We start from the raw sequence: 16619 nt of genomic DNA, 5'->3' as shown, positions 1-16619 counted from the left end.
TAGCTCTTACCCTTTCTTGACCGTGAACAAACTTAACTTCCATGGATACCCACCTTCAATATAATGAAAAATTTCATCAGACGATATCCTATAACACCCATTCAAAAGTTTATAGACCTCTATCATGTCATTCATCTTTCTCCTGTTAACCAGAGTCTGTAATCCACATGCTCACAATCTAAATCCCATAATCCAGATATAATCTTTGTAACTCTTCTTTGCACCCTTTCCACAGCTTCTTTATCTCCTTGGAATCCAGGAGACCAAATCTGTGCACACAATAATCCAGGTGTGGTCTTATCAAAGCCTTATAAAGAGGCAAAATGACTTCCTTATCCTTGGATGTCAAGGTTCACTTCAATGTCGCAATTATCCTCTCGGTTGTATTTGCAACTTTTGCTATGTGACCTTTGAATTTCAAATTCCTATCCACCAATATGCTAAGAACCCTTGCCTCCTCAGTTTCTTGTAGCATAACCCTGCTAATATAATATCCTGGAAATCTAATCACATCAAAGTGCATAACTTTTACATTAACGCCTCCGTAGCGCAACTGGAAGAGCAACGGTACATTGCACCCTTTGATTGGAATAGGCCTAAATTCGATTCTCGTCGTGACAGGAGGAATCTTTATGTGGACTTTTCAATCGAAGGTGAGTTAGCTGATCTCATACAGAGCTAGCAGGGTTTTTTTCTCCCGCATACAGACAAATCGGCCCTTCAGAACACACGCAATTTACAGACAAAAAATACTATTTGTGGTGGGCTGTAGATGGCATTGATGGAGATGAATGGTAGTAGAGGTTCAGTGTAGTTGTGGAGACAGTTGTATAGTATGTCCTCCCGCGATGAGTCTTTGGACTCCTTGGAGGTGTCATGAGTAACAATAATAAAGTGATGCAGTGCTAATAATAATAATAATAACTTTACACTTACTAACATTACACTGGCAGCCATTTTCGTTTGCCCAAATTTTCAGCTTATTCAAATCATTTAAGTGCTGAATATCAGTAGCTTTGACTTTGAAAAAGCATTTCACAAAGTTAAAAGAAGCATTTGATTTAACATATTAAATGAAAGACAAATACAAATAAGATTAAATCATGAGCTATCATATACAAGAGAGATAAACCAAGGGGTCTGACAGGGATGTCCCCTCTCAGCAACTTTTTAATATTTACCTAAATGAAATAATAATTTCCATTAAGGTATTAAACTTTCTCCTACTGTGAACTTAAACACTCTCCTTTTTGCCAACGACCAAATAATAATTACAAATTCTGAAAATAACTTACAGAAAGCTATTTTAGATCTAAATGAGATATCCAAAGATTATGGTATGATAATATCAACAGAAAAATCAAAAACTATGGCTTCTAAAGGACAAGATCAAGCAAGAACTAAGATAGTAATAGATAACAAGATCTTAGAACAGGTGAATTCATTTAACTACCTAGGATATATGATCACATATGAAAATGAAAAAGATATAAATGTAAAAATTGCAAAATATTTAAAAATAACAGGTGTAATTAACTCTTATATTTAAACCAAACCTAGTTCAAAAACAAACCAGACTAAAAGAATACAATACATTAGCCCTACCAGTCTTTTTGTATGGAAGTGAAATCTGGACAATAAAACAAAAAGACAAAGATTAATAACAGCAGAAATTAAGTTTATGAGAAAAACTGCAAAGTATACCCTATTTGATCACAAAAGAAACGAAGAAATTATGAAAGAATTAAACCAAGAATCAGTAATTTAAAAAATATAAACATAAATCGATGGAACACGTTCAAAGAATGAAAATAGAAAGATTACCAAAACAAGCCATTAGGAAAAAGAAAACCAGGATGTCCTCTTAAACGATGACTTCTAAGGCCAGAACAGGCCATGCGTGATAATGATGATATCAGTAGCATCCCTGATTACCCTGGCTATTTTCTCATCATTGGCCAACAATTGCACATCTGATGTTAGATCCTGCCTGATGTCATTAATGTATAGATTGAACAATAATGGCCCAAAGACTGAACCTTGAGGTATACCACTGGTCATCTTAAATCTGGCAGATTCACACCCACTGTATACCACTTTTTGATATCTGTCTGTCAACCATCCACCAAGTCAAAAGTTTATATTCCAATCCCATATTCTCCAGTTTATGCAACAGCCTTTCGCGTGGTATCCTATCAAATACCTTAGAAAAATCCAACATTATTATTGTGTATCCATTCCCTTTTGCATTAAATTTTATTATGTAGATAAACAGTTCAATTTAAATTATTCCCAAAACGTTTCCACTTACATCATAATAGAGGAATGTGTTTGTGTTTTTATAAAGTAGTACTGTCCTGTACAAGCAGCAATACTACAGATATTATACACAAAGATTTCAGAAAAGAGTCAGTTTATTAACACTATTACACAACTTTTGAACATGAAATAGAAAGACAACAAAAACTAACACTATATTCTCCTCTTCTGAGTACTGATGTAGAGTACTGAAAAAAAAAAGGGGGGGGGGGAGAAAAGTGTATACATAAAGGCAATCAATATTTGAGTTACATAAAAAAATTCTGATTATATACATAAGCTATTTTGAGATAGAAGAAACAATTGCACATGGTACACAGCTAATCTTCACTACAGCAAACTTGTAGGAACTAAAACAGTAATTTGTTACGATAGATAGTTTGCTATAATGAATTTTCTTTAGAATAGTATTTCACTTATAGGACATTGAGCATCACTTTTCAGTAATTTATTACAGTGAGTGAGTTTGTTATAATAGCTTTTGCTATAGTGAGTAAACTGTAATAACCATACATAAAGTGCAACCATAACAGTTGCTCTTTTGGCTTATGTGAAACTATAACAACAGTCCAGTAAAAAAATTATATGTTCAGATTTAGGTCAGCTTTAAATTCAGTAACTTAAATAATTATATGTGGCTGAACAGGGATTTATGAATGTTGAAGAAGTATATGTGGACAGGCATAGATGTTACAAGTTATTCATCATGAATCAGCCACATATAATTAAGTTGTTACTGAATTTAAAGCTGACCTATTCACATAAGCCAAAAGAGCAACTGTTATGGATGCACTTTGTGCATGTGTATGGTTATTACAGTTTACTCACTATAGCAAACACCATTATATCAAACTCACTCACTGTAATAAATTACTGAAAAGTGATGATATTACACAACATCAAAACAATAAAATATTTATTAAGCAACATACCACAGAAAAAAATAAAATTGCTTTAACTAAAGCTATTGTCATTATATCAAGCAAAAAAACAATGAAAAAATGCAGGATCTACTAAATGACAATTCTATTTACCAAATTATAGCTCAAAATTCCATTATGTTTCAAAGAAAAAACGTTCATACTTCTTGGCCAAATAAATTCATTATCTAACTAAAAACCAGCCCATATTTAACCTTCTCTATTTATAGGATTAAAATTCTGTTCATTTCAAACCTATAGCAAAAAATGAAAGATTTTACTAATATAGAAACTAGTCCGATTCAAGATATACACAAAATATGGAAACAGTACTACCAAACACTATTCCAATGAAACAAACATGGGATTCATCAAATAGCAAAGAAAAAATGAACATGAATGAACCTGCTATCCTAAAAGCAATACACCAAATGAAAACATCCCAAACTCCTGGAATTGAACAAATTCCTATTGAACTCTGGAAACACAGAGGCCAGGGAATCACAAAATATTTATTGAAACTTTTTGACCAAATTTTATTCAAAGAAGCAATACCTAAGGATTGGAAAACAGGGATCATAATACCCATCCATAAAAAAGGTGACAAACAAAAATGTGAAAACTATCACCCTATCATCCTTTTAAATCATAGCTACAAGATATTCAAATTACACAAAACTGCATGCATAAATTAATGGAGGAAATCGTCGAGGAAGAACAAGTCGGTTTAAGACCCACAAGATCTACAATTGGGTGCTTAAGGGTCAAAGCTGTATAACTGAGGACAACTCTACATAGCCTTTAACAGAATGCGGAGAACCGACCAGGGCTTCTGACCCAATGTCCAATCCTCACCTTCTCGTGGTACACTCTGTTGGGTATCTACCTGATACTGAATGAACGAGGATGGGCTGGCAATTTGGGATTTAGCTGATCAACTTGTATTCTTATTGTCTTAAACTAAAATACAAAATGATAGTACGACATGATAAAATTTCATACCAGTTGGGGCATCGCCCGGTTAAACAAGGCACCGTTGTTTTCGCCAGGGCAAACAGCGAAAAGTCAGCTACTAGAACAAATCTGAAAATATACCCCAACTCAACATCACCAGAATTAAAGATCGGTACTATCAAGATAAGAAGCCTAATTGGCAAAGAAATGAAGCTAGCTAAGGAATTAGATAAGAACCAAATCGACTAGTAGGCATGACTGAAACAAAAAGACACAAAAACTGGTGAGATCGTTCTGAGCAATAAATATAAAATGTTATATTCAGGCAATGACAATCAAGGAAAAGAAGGAGTAACCATAGTATTCAACACTAAATAGGAGGCTAATCTTCTTGAATGGCAGGCAATCTCAAGTAGAGTGATGTGAGAAAATATCAGAATGGGGAACTAGACAATGAGACTTATTTGTGTCTGTGGTCCCACAGAAGGTTCTACTAAGGTAGAAGTGGAGGAATTTTTTGAGGCTTTAGAGAAAGCAACTGACAAAATGAAAAATTAGTCCTTGTTGGGGATCTAAATAGCAGAGTAGGAAATGATTGTTAGACATACAAAAATTTTTTGGGAAAATTTGGAGAAAAGGGTAAAGCTAATAATAATGGCAAATACCTGTTGGATTTCTGCTCAGGACATGGACTGGTTATTACTAACACCATGTTCCAATATAAAAATGTGCACAAAATGTGGAGAGAAGAGGCAAGGAATAAGAAAAGTCTCGTTGACTATGTTATTGTTGGTAGTGATGTTTTCTCCCTGGTGCAGGACACCAGAGTGTACAGAGGATTTGAAATTAGAAGTGATCACTATTTAGTCTTGAGCAGGATAAAATTGAATTTCATATTGAAAAGAATAACATGTAAGAAAGTTTTAAAGCGAATAAAAGTTGAGCAGCTCTCAGATGTGAACTGTAGACTAAAATACACAAAGATTATTTGAAGAAAAAATGAAAGAGTTTGAAAACAGGAACCAAACCTTGGAGATTCAGTGGTAAGCCATGAAAAAAACCCTGATTTATTCAGCCAGAGACATGTGGTGAGGTTGTTTGCAAGGATAGAAAAATCAGAACTCCATGGTGGACACAGGAAGTTAAAGAGGCAGTGAAGGAAAAGAAGAAAGCATATCAAAAGTTCCTGGCAAATTAAGTCAGCTTGTGCTCTTAGAGAATACAGAGACAAATGTAAGAAAGCTAAACAATGCTAAACAAATGTCATGGAAGGTCTTTGGCAAGAACATAGAAAATAAATATCACGTGGTAAGATATTCTGGAGGTTGATGAAGAAGCTTAGAAATGGAGGAAAGAGTGCTGTAAAAGGAGTTAGAGATGATAAAGGTGACATGAAAATGGGAGAAAAAAATATCCTTGAAGTATGGAGTAATTACTTCGAAAAATTGCTAAATGAAACAAGCAGTGATAGCACAGTGGTAAAAAAACACTCAACAGGCATACAGTCAGGAATACATATCCATACTTGAAGTAAAAAAAGCCATCAAAGGCTTGAAATGTGGAAAGGCAGCAGGAGCAGATGATATTCGACCAGAAATGCTGAAGTATGGTGGTATAAGAGTCTTACAGTGGCTGCATCGCAAAATTCAGACGGACAACTTCCCGATGATTGGAGTAGAGCTCTCATAGTACCCATATATAAAAAGAGAAATAAAACTGAATGTGAGAATTACAGAGGTATTTCCCTACTGAGTGTTCCTGGTAAGATTTATGCAAGTATACTTGAGAAATTGTTGAGAAGAAATGTGGAAGAAAAGCTGGATTCAATCCAAATAGAGGCCATCAGGATCAGATCCTCACTTTACAACAAATAGTTCAGAAATCATGGGAATATAATAACGATCTGTATTTAAGTTTAGTCAATCTGGAAAAAGGCATATGACAAGATGCCTAGAGAGAAGCTATTTAATACCCTACAGTTGTAAGGTGTCAATGGGGCATTATATCAAGCAATACTTAATCTTTATTTGAATTGTAAATCAGCAGTTAGAATTGAAGGAAGTACAAGAAGATGGTGTAATGTCAAATCTGGTGTCAGACAAGGATGTACATTATCCCCTCTGTTATTCATTATCTATATGGATCACATTATGAAGGAAAGTGGTATTAAACATGATATCAGAATTGGAGATGTTAATGTCAGCTCTTTGCTTTATGCAGACGATGTTATACTTCTAAATAAATCCTCTACAAGTCTGCAAGATTCCCTGACTAAACTGAATAACTGTTGTAATAGATATGGTATGAAGGTTAGCAATAAAAAGACAAATACAATGAAAATAAGCAGAATCGTTGAAAATGTCAACTGTGTTGTGAACGGAGAACCTGTGTCACAAGTAAAACATTTCAGCTACTTAGTGAAGATGATAAATTAAATATGGAAATAGACAACAAAATCAATAAAGCTGGTATGGTAGGAAGTCAACTGAATAAATTCATGTGGAACGAGAGAAATTAGTCGGAACACTAAATTAGCTCTATACAAGACAGTGTTCAAACCAATTTTAACTTATGGATCTGAGAGCTGGGTCAGAAGTAAAACACTTGACCAAAGACTAGAGACTGCAGATATGAGAGTCCTGAGAAAGATTAGAGGCATGAACAGATGACATCAATGGCAATATCATATTAAAAATGAGGATATTAGGAAAGAACTTGACATTGTTAGCATCCAGGAATACATTAGTAGAACTAATCTCAAGTGGTTTGGTCACTTTAACAGAATGGGTGAGGAAACATTAGCAAAACAAGTGTTCTCTTCCAGGTTGGCAGGAAAAGAACCCATAGGAAGACCAAGATATAAGTGGATTAATACAGTAAAAAGTGCCTTAGAAGACAGAAATATAAGATCAGATAATGTTTGGGTCTTGACAAGTAACAGATTGATTTGGAGGATAATTTTAGATAGGAAGTTAGTAATGATGTAAATTTTTCATGTAGTACTATCATATCCTGTACACCCCCTTGAGGGTACATGGCAGGAATTTGATGATGATGATGAAGATCTACAATTGATCAAATCTTCACACTTAATACTAAAGCAGAAATGTGCTGGGAACACAATCTCCCACTGTATTGCAGCTTCATTGACTTTAAACAAGCCTTTGATTCCATGGACAAAGACAAAATGATCAAATCCTAAACTCTAGACTTTAGTCTAAAATACTATGAATTGTTGACCTTCATTTCAAACTTTTACAAAGACACAAAAGCACTTGTCAAATTTAATAATATAAAAACAGAAGGATTTAAGATATAAAAAGGAGTCAAAGAAACCTAGAGCAGTGTTTCTCTAAGTGTGGTACGTTGACCCCCCAGTCCACGAAAGGTCTTCAGGGGGGGGGTCCGTGGCAATTTTCGGCTATGCATCATTATCGCATGGAATAAAATTTAAATTTGAGATCGTAAAACATTCCTATTGTATCACTTATTCAGTGATACAATAGGAACATCTGCAGGGAGCATTTGTTTGAGTGAACGTGTTGAAACTAAGAAATATATAGTGAATGTGTTTCAGATATTATATAAGGAATTCGGTTGAAGAGAATTAGCATTTCAACTGAACTGTCGGCTTGCCTTTGTCAATTAGTAGCGCAATCTTTTGTTAATACCGCACCAATCATATGAACATCTTCATAGCTGTTTTATCTCTACTGGCCTACCATTGCTGTCTGTTTCGAGTTCTGCTTTCACTAAGCATTTGTTGAAGGACTGTTTGTTAAATACGGTAATTTTTTTTAGCTTTCAAATTCTTAAGTATGGATCACTGGTTAAAGACTGGATTTTTAAAATGCGCAAAAGAGAGGAACATAGTAGATACAAGTAGCTGTCAGCAACAAGAAAATGTTGATATTGTATCTGGATCAAGTGAAATTGATAAGTGTGTGTCATCTGACATCTCTAAAGAACCAACTAGGAAGAAGATGAGAAAACTTTGTAAATACGATATAAATTACTTGAAATGTGGATTTTCATGGACAGGAAATGAAGAGGAACCTATTCCATTATGTGTAATTTGTGGTGAAACTTTAAAAAATGAAAGCATGAAACCATGTAATTTGAATCACCATTTTGAATCGAAACATAACGAATGCAAGGACAAACCTGTCGAATTTTTTCAAAATAAACTAAAAAATTTAAAAGAATCTCAAAAAGTGATGTCGATCGTGTCAGGAGGTGAAAACATGAAGGCTTTAGAAGCTTCATATCATGTGTTGCTATTAATAGCAAAAAGTGGTGCAGCGGAAACAATTGGCAAAACTTTGATCAAGCCTGCAGCAAAAATAATAGTGGAAATTATGATCGGAGATAATGCAAAAAGATCTTTTGATCGGATTTGCCTTTCAAATAGTACTGTTCATCGAAGAATCACTGAAATAGTAGCTGAAAATATAAACCAAACGTTGTTATCCGATATACGTAAGTGTTGTTATTATGCGCTGCAGGTAGATGAATCCACTGACATTACAAATTTTGCAAATCTTCTAGTGTTCGTTAGGTACGAAAAAAATCAAAAAATTCATGACGACCTTTTATATTGCCAACCCTTATCAGAACATACAACAGGAGAAGAAATATTCAACAGTATAAATACCTTTATGCATCAAAACAAGCTTGATTGGAAAAGTTGTGTTGGAATAAGCACAGACGGAGTGAAATCCAAGGTCGGATCTAAAAAAGGGCTTGTTTCAAGGATTCAAGCTGTTGCACCAAATGCAAAGTTGACACACTGCTGCATACACAGGGAGGCTTTGGCTACACATATGTCTACAGACCTAAGAAAAGTTCTTGATGAAGCTGTAAAAATCATAAATTATATTAAAGTCCGTCCTCTAAACGCCAGACTTTTCTCTCAACTTTGCAAAGAAATGGGAAGCAACTATACACAACTTCTTTTCCATACCGATGTTCGTTGGCTTTCTCGTGGAAAAGTCCTTACTCGTTTATTTGAACTTCGGAATTAACTACAAGTTTTTCTTGCTGAAAAGTTTGAATTGAAAAAGCATTTACATAATTGGAAATGGCTCAGTCAATTAGCATACCTGGCAGATATATTTACTGTATTAAATAGTCTTAATTTATCTTTACAAGCCAAGGAAATTTCTATATTTCATGTCCAAGATAAAGTGAACGCCACGTTGGCAAAAATGAAGTTTTGGCAAAAGCAGATTGGTAATGGAGAATTTGACGCGTTTCCATCGCTTCATGAATTGCTCGCAAGCTCATATGAACAAATTGATGATGTGAAAATTACTATCATGCAGCATTTAAAAAGCTTACAAATGAATCTAGAAAAGTATTTCCCTGAATTGGACATTAACATTGAGTGGATAAGATACCTTTCAATAAAAACAAATTTATGCCAAAGGGTCTATCGTTAATAGAAGAACAACAACTTTTAGAACTAGCTTCTGATGGTTTCCTAAAAAATAAATACAGCGAGAATTTCCTGAATTAACAGATAAAGCTCTAAGGTTCATTTTTCTATTTCCAAGTTCATATCTGTGCGAAGTTGGATTTTCGGCCATTGTAGATATTAAGATGAAGAAGAGGAATCGCATTATAGATGTCGAACCGCATCTGAGATTGAAATTAACTATAGAGCCAAATTTTGCTGAAATTTTATCTCACCTTACCTTAAGCAATTTCACTCCTCTCATTGATGATAAATTATTTCAAGTAAGTAAAACTTTATAGTATCTTTATAAAGTTTTATCTTTATATTAGTTAATTTTTTAACATTGTAAATAAATTTATTAAATTTATTTAATTTATTCGTTTTAATTAATTAATTAGGGGTACTTGGTAATAATGAAATTTAAGAAGGGATCTGCAGATATCTGAAGTTTGAGAAACACTGACCTAGAGGAAATATGCAAGGAAATCTCCAACGAACTAGAGATGTATATATATATAAATGGAAGATGCATCAAATACACAGATGATATCATAATCCTGGCAGTATCCAAGATACAATTAGGAAAAAACAGTTCATCTTTTAAATGGAGAATGTAAAAACTTTGGAATGAGGATCAACAGCAGTAAGACTAAAATAATGAAAATAGGAAGAGAAGCTGAAAAATCTCAATAACCCTTGAGAACCAAACCCTAGAATAAGTAAAATCCTATGTCTACTTAGGAAGCACCATTATGCACAATTTAGATAGCACTGAAACAGTAAAACACAGAATTAGGATTGGATGGTCGAACATGAATAAACTAAACAAAATATAGAACAATAAACTCTCAAAACATCTTAAAATCAAACTATTCAAAGCCATGAACATCCCTACAGCAACAATATGGAAGTGTGTCATAGCGACTCACTAAGAAGGAACTGCTCAGAATAAGTGCATTCAAGGGGAAGTACCTAAGAAAAATAAAACACACTGGACTGAACATAAAACCACAGAACAAGTAAAAGTAAAGCAGGATCTCAACTACCAGGACAACCTCACAGACATTATTCTTCAGCAGCAGCTCCGTTGGTTCGGCCATGTCCAGAGAATGCCTCCTCACAAAATTTGAAACATTGTGCTAAATGGAAGAACAGGAAAACAGCATCCACCTGAAGACCGAGGAAAAATTACAATTGGCAGGAATGGTTTTGAAATGTCTTTCTATATTACTTTTTTTTTTTAGAAATAGCCACACTATTATTGCATAATAAACAAATACATTTGCCATTATGATTGATAAAGCAAGGTGCTTGCATCTGATCTGACCGATACAAGCTAATTGTTAACATGAATATTCTTTTTGTATTCATTTTTTATTTTTATTTTTTATGGTATTTTATATTCATTCATATGTGACAAAAATATGTTGTAAAAGTGAGTTAAACAAAATAATGTTAAAATTTGAAATCTCATTTTTCTTAAAAACAACTAATCAAAATTTGTAAGCCTGAAATGAGAGAAAAAATGCCTGTGTCATGAGCTTTCCGTAATTTTCAAATTTTATATTGCGCTCTTCATATTAAAAAGGTTGCTGACCTCTGCAAGATATGCTTTACATTTATGGAAAATACTAAGGAAAGAGGCCTGGAGTTTGCTCCACCTTTACTACGAGTTGCCCATAAGGCACTACTTATGCTTGCATCTGCCAAAACTTTTAGTTTCTATATATTCGGCACAAAACTCTTGTAGGTTCTATATTCGGCTATGAAATAATGTTGAATTCAATATTCATTTAATTTTTACCATCATGTATTATATTTGTGGTGTTTTTACTTTATGTTTTCTTGCATTTTAGCACATACTAGTAATGAATGTATCACTCAGATACTGCTATCTACGCTGCAAAATTACTGCTGCGAGCTCCAAAGCAGTTTACAATAATTTCTCTGAGGGTGCACTAAAAATTCACTGCGGGTGCCATGGTGCCTGCGGGCACTGCACTGCCGACCTCTGGTATAGGCCATCACTCTTATACAAATGCATTCTTCCCTCAAACTCACTCCACACATCCAAAAAGTCACATCTATTCTTTCTAAACAACCTACACATTAAATTGTTTGCCATCATAGCTCTTCTTCTTAATTTATTTCTATCATATCTAGGTAACATACTTATCATTTTCACTTTCTCACTCTTCACTCTTGATTCTTCCAACAACCCTTTTCATATCCTCTCTCTCATACTGAACTTATTGCCAGTTAAGTTGTTAGCACCTACTACAGTTACGATCTCTTTTACTTTTCTTTTCTGTTTTTCAATTGCATATTATATTTTTAATTTTTGCTCAGGGAAAACTTGGAAGTTTTAACTCACTCATTAATAGCAAGTTTTATGATATAGTCACCACACCAAATATCCTTCTTTTTACAATCAACATTCTTCTTCTTCAAGTGTCATCCCCTACAAGGAGATTGGCAACCATGTCACTGAACTTGAATTTATGGTAATTCAAGCCATTCCAGTCCTTAATGTCTTCGAACCACATTCTCCTGTGTCTACCTCTCCCTCTTTTCCCATTGTTTCCCTTCTTATATTAATTTCTGAATGCTAGATGTCCAAAATATTTAAGTTTTCGTTCTTTAATGATTTTCATTTTTGCTCTCTTTAAAACATCTTCGTTTTTCATTTTCTCTGTCCATGATATTTTCAACATTCTTCTTATGGTCTACATTTCAAAAGCTTCTAATTTTTTCCCTACTTCTTTATTTAGAGTCCAAGTTTCACTGTTGTAGAGGAAGCTTGACTAGATATTGCACTTTATTAATCTTTTTCTTGTGTCTATGTTAATGTCTCTGGATGTTAGAACAGTTTTCATATCAATAAAGGCTTTTCTTGCTATCTCAATCTCCTTTTTATTTCTTTAAGGGAATTTCCTTCATCTGTAAACATTTATCCCAAATATATAAAAGACTGAACCTGTTCAATTTCCTTTTGGTTAACAGTTATATTTAGTTTCTTATTTATTGGTTCTTTTGATATAATCATGCACTTTGTTTTCTTCAGGTTAATAATTAATCACATGTCTAAGCTTCTGTTGTAAATTTCTGTGACTAAGTTTTGAAGATCATCTTCAGATTCAGCTATGTCATCTGCATACCTGAAGTTGTTGAAATTCCTACCCCCCTACATTTAAACCCTTCAAATTCTAGAATATCTTTAAAAACTTGCTCACTATATATATTATACAGTAAGGGTGATAATATACACATCCTTGTCTTACTCCTTTTTTGATTTCAAAATTGTCAGAGCATGCATTTTTGTATATTATTGAGGCCATTTGATTCCAGTATATATTTGTAATTATACGTAGATCTTTTCTTTTTAACCCATTACTCTGTAGGATATGTATTAATTTCTTGTGATGTATTGAATCAAAAGCTTTGGTGTAATCAATAAAGCAAAGATATATGCTTTTCTGGTTAACCTGGTTATCAAGACTTCTTTCACATAATGTTTTCAAATTGAAAATCCCTTCTCTTGTACCTTTGTCTTTTTGTCTATATTCTGAACATTCAAAAGTTCTTGAAATTTTGGAAATGGTGACAAAGATGGATTTCCTTAGATCATCAGGGATGTATCCTGTATCATAGATATTATTAAAAATAACCTTTAGGTCACTAATTGTGTTTTCACTTAATTTTTTTTAACAATTTGATAGGGATCTGATCAGGGCCTGGTGTTTTACCTGTTTTCATTTGACTTAGAACATATTCTATTTCTTCATAGGCAATTGGTTCACCATCCATATTTTGTATATCTGGTGCGTCTGTGCAATCAGAGTCAACCAGTTCTTTTCCATATTCTTTCAATCTTTTTATGATATCTGTAGTAGTATTTTTCCATTTTGATCTTTATTACAAAGATTATGGTTGAAATTTTTCTTTCTATTTGTCAGAGCTTGGATTGACTTATGCATTTCTTTACTATTGTGTTTGTTGTCCAATTCCTCTATTTCTTTACATTTTTCATTTAGCCACTTGTCTTTAGCCTTCCTGCATTCATTTTTTATAATTTTACTGTGTATTTTTTTTCCGTCTTTCATTCATAAGTTCTAACATTAATTCTGTCACCCAGAGTTTTTTCTTATTGTATTTAATTTTTGGAATAATCTCATTGGCTGTCTCATATATTGCACTTCTAAAATTTGACCATGTGTTTTCAATTTCCCCTGTGTTGCTAAGTATAGTCTTCTGTTTTGTATCCTACATGATCTAATTTTTTCCTAATTTCTGAGCTACATTATGTTGTCAGGTATATTCAGAGCTGTCAAGTCTTTCAGTATGATTGTTTATAGAAATGTTTTTTTGTTTAATCTTTAAAGTAGACACAACAGGGTTATGGTCTGAACCTATATCAACACCTGGGTATGTTTTAATGTTGGTTATATTATTTTTGTATCTATTATTTATTATTATAAAATCTATTTGATTTCTTATAGAATTATCTGGATTTGTTCAAGTATATAGCCTGTGCTTCAGATGTTGAAAGAAAGTATTCATTATGCATAGGTTGTTTTGAATGCAGAATTATATCAATCTCTCAACTTCTTTCATTTCGTTCAACCAATCCAAATTTTCCAACAACTAGATTTTCTTCCCTTCTCCAACCTTTGCATTCAAGTCACCAATCACTATGTGTATCTCATTTGAATTTACATATTCTATAGATTTTTGTAAGTTATAAAAATCTTCTATTTCTTCATCATTGTGAGTCATTGTAGGGGTGTAAACCTGGATAATTATGATGTTAAAAGGCTCTGCAGCTAATTTAATAAATATCATTCTTTCATTTATGGACCACATCCCCATTACAGATTTAAAGATGTCTTTCTTAATCATAAAACCCACTCCATATTCATGCTTCTCTCTCTGCCAGAATATACAAATGTAAGTCATCTTTTTCCAGTTTTCCTGTGTTAAGCCATCTTGTTTCACTAATTCACATTACATCACTTTAAGTCTTTTCATTTCCTGTATAAGGTTGTCAAAATTCCCTAGTTTATATAATGTTCTCACATTTCAAGTTCCATTTTCAAGACTGTTTCTTGTTTTCAAATGAGGAATATCAGATGCCACCTTCCTTTCGGATTTAAGCTGACATCATCATTAAGTGCATTTAGAGTGCTTTTACTCATAGTTTCAGTGTCTTCTTCCCTGTAACTATTTATAGCTTGGGATGTTGCAGAGGTTCCAACTTCCAAAGCATAGCTTGTAAGATATTTCTGTTTCTCTATGGTCGACTATAGGATAGTAACACGGTGAGACCCCCCCCCCCCCCGATCTTTTCCACATCTGCAATAGCCAGCTAACTTGGCTCAAACTGCCAGCCGTTGATCTGTATTCAGATTCTTCTGCCAATGATGAAACAGATGTCATTGCAGTTCTAACATCTTCACCAGAATCCCTTTAGTCAGCCATTTTTCAATGTTCTCTGTAAGCCTTCATAACTACCGTATCAGCCTGAGGCACATGAAGTCCCCTACCATGCTTCACCTTACAAAGCAATCCTCTACTTTATGCTGCTTTCACGCTTCAAGTTAAATCATTTTCAATATCCTTTTTAACAAGGCAAGCCTTCTTGTTCTGAACTTTGCTATCTTGTTAGCATTTCATTTCTTGTGCATTTTTGGTGCTATTTTAAACTGTATTTAATATTGCAATATCTTAGTAAAAATATGTTACAAAAACACACTAATCTACTATAAAACACTAATTTTCCAAGAGAAAAACACAATAAAACAGATGAAAATAACCAATATTACAAGAATGCATGACCGATCACTCACAGGTTGCCCAGGATCCCCAATTTTTGGTGAGGCATAGGTAAATAATTCAGGAATTCTGCTCTAGAAACTAAGCATGGCACTTTTTCACACCATTTCAGGCCTCCAATCAGAAGGATACATCCAATGACAAATATCATCTAATACTTTAGACATTCATAAACATCCATAGCATAGTAGTTGAACCTCTGTCCCATTTGCGAGAGGGAAGAGATACCAACCAGATCCACAATCACATTATTCTGATTTCTAAGATGGGAATTAAGATCTGAATTACAAAAGTTCAGATCATAATATACCCGTCTTGATATTTTGATGCTGTACTTTTGAATTTATTATGACTGTCAAGAACTAGCTGGCAAATATTTTTCATTTTCTAGTACACAACTACCTTTCGATAATGGAAGCCTCAAATGGCATAAAATAAAGCCATGTCTGATCTCTAAATCAGCATTCCTACCTAATCCTTTGTCTACTTATCATTCTAATCTCATGGTTTTCAAATTTTTGTTGTTGGGCAGGCTTGACAAATTTTTTTTTTTTTTTTTTTTTTTTTTTTTTTTGTCTTGGCTCTAGATAAGACACTGCCTTGTCTAGTGCCATTAATGACTCTAGACAAGGCAGCTCAAACATATATTGAAAATTTGCAACTATGAGCGAGATTTTAGAGTTCAGTATAGCCATCCCTTTGACTGTCCACTTCCCCTTTTTTCTTTTAAGAAACTTATTCGTATTAATCTTATTTTTGGACTCCATAGAGCCAAAGATTCATGCCAGGAGGCCAGTCTTACAGGCTACAGTGCACATCATACTAGGGCTTCATGTCACCTTTGTGATGCTCTGCAGAGCATTCTCTTAATCTGTTCTGATACTCAACATTCCAGTCCTGAGACTTACTCAGTTGCTTCTGTCCTCTAGCATTTCTTATCACATAGATATTTAGGAAATCAGATCTGCACACAGAAACGAAGATGGAGCCATTAGTTTTATGTAGTGGAACTATCACGTCCTCATTCATCAACACCCTCAACTGTTTCCTCCCACTCCTGCACAGCCAAGTTCCTCTATTACATTTTGTTCCATCTTCTTTAGCATAGTATAGGGTGGCCTATAAGTCACAAAAGG

At 33.9% G+C, this 16619-nt stretch overlaps 1 protein-coding gene across 5 annotated transcripts in view; it reads right to left on the bottom strand.

The window, feature by feature from the left end:
• Positions 1 to 2396: 2396 nt before the first annotated feature.
• The window catches only part of LOC150100430 (U6 snRNA-associated Sm-like protein LSm6), a 126291-nt gene continuing 112068 nt past the window's right edge, over positions 2397 to 16619 (bottom strand). For all 5 annotated transcript variants that reach the window (XM_090402812.1, XM_090402809.1, XM_090402810.1 and 2 more), the window contains exon 4: positions 2397 to 2507. In XM_090402812.1, coding sequence (XP_090258938.1) covers positions 2473 to 2507 — 35 coding nt within the window. In that variant the 3' untranslated portion in view covers positions 2397 to 2472. The remainder of the gene's footprint in view (positions 2508 to 16619) is intronic.

Source organism: Typopeltis vanoorti, chromosome 13, assembly GCF_054136105.1.
Source record: "Typopeltis vanoorti isolate ZY-2024b chromosome 13, IOZ_Tvanoo_1.0, whole genome shotgun sequence".
Classification (NCBI taxonomy): Eukaryota; Metazoa; Arthropoda; class Arachnida; order Uropygi; family Thelyphonidae; genus Typopeltis; species Typopeltis vanoorti.
Note: the sequence above shows the minus strand (reverse complement) of the source record. Positions and strands in the feature narration are given on the sequence as shown.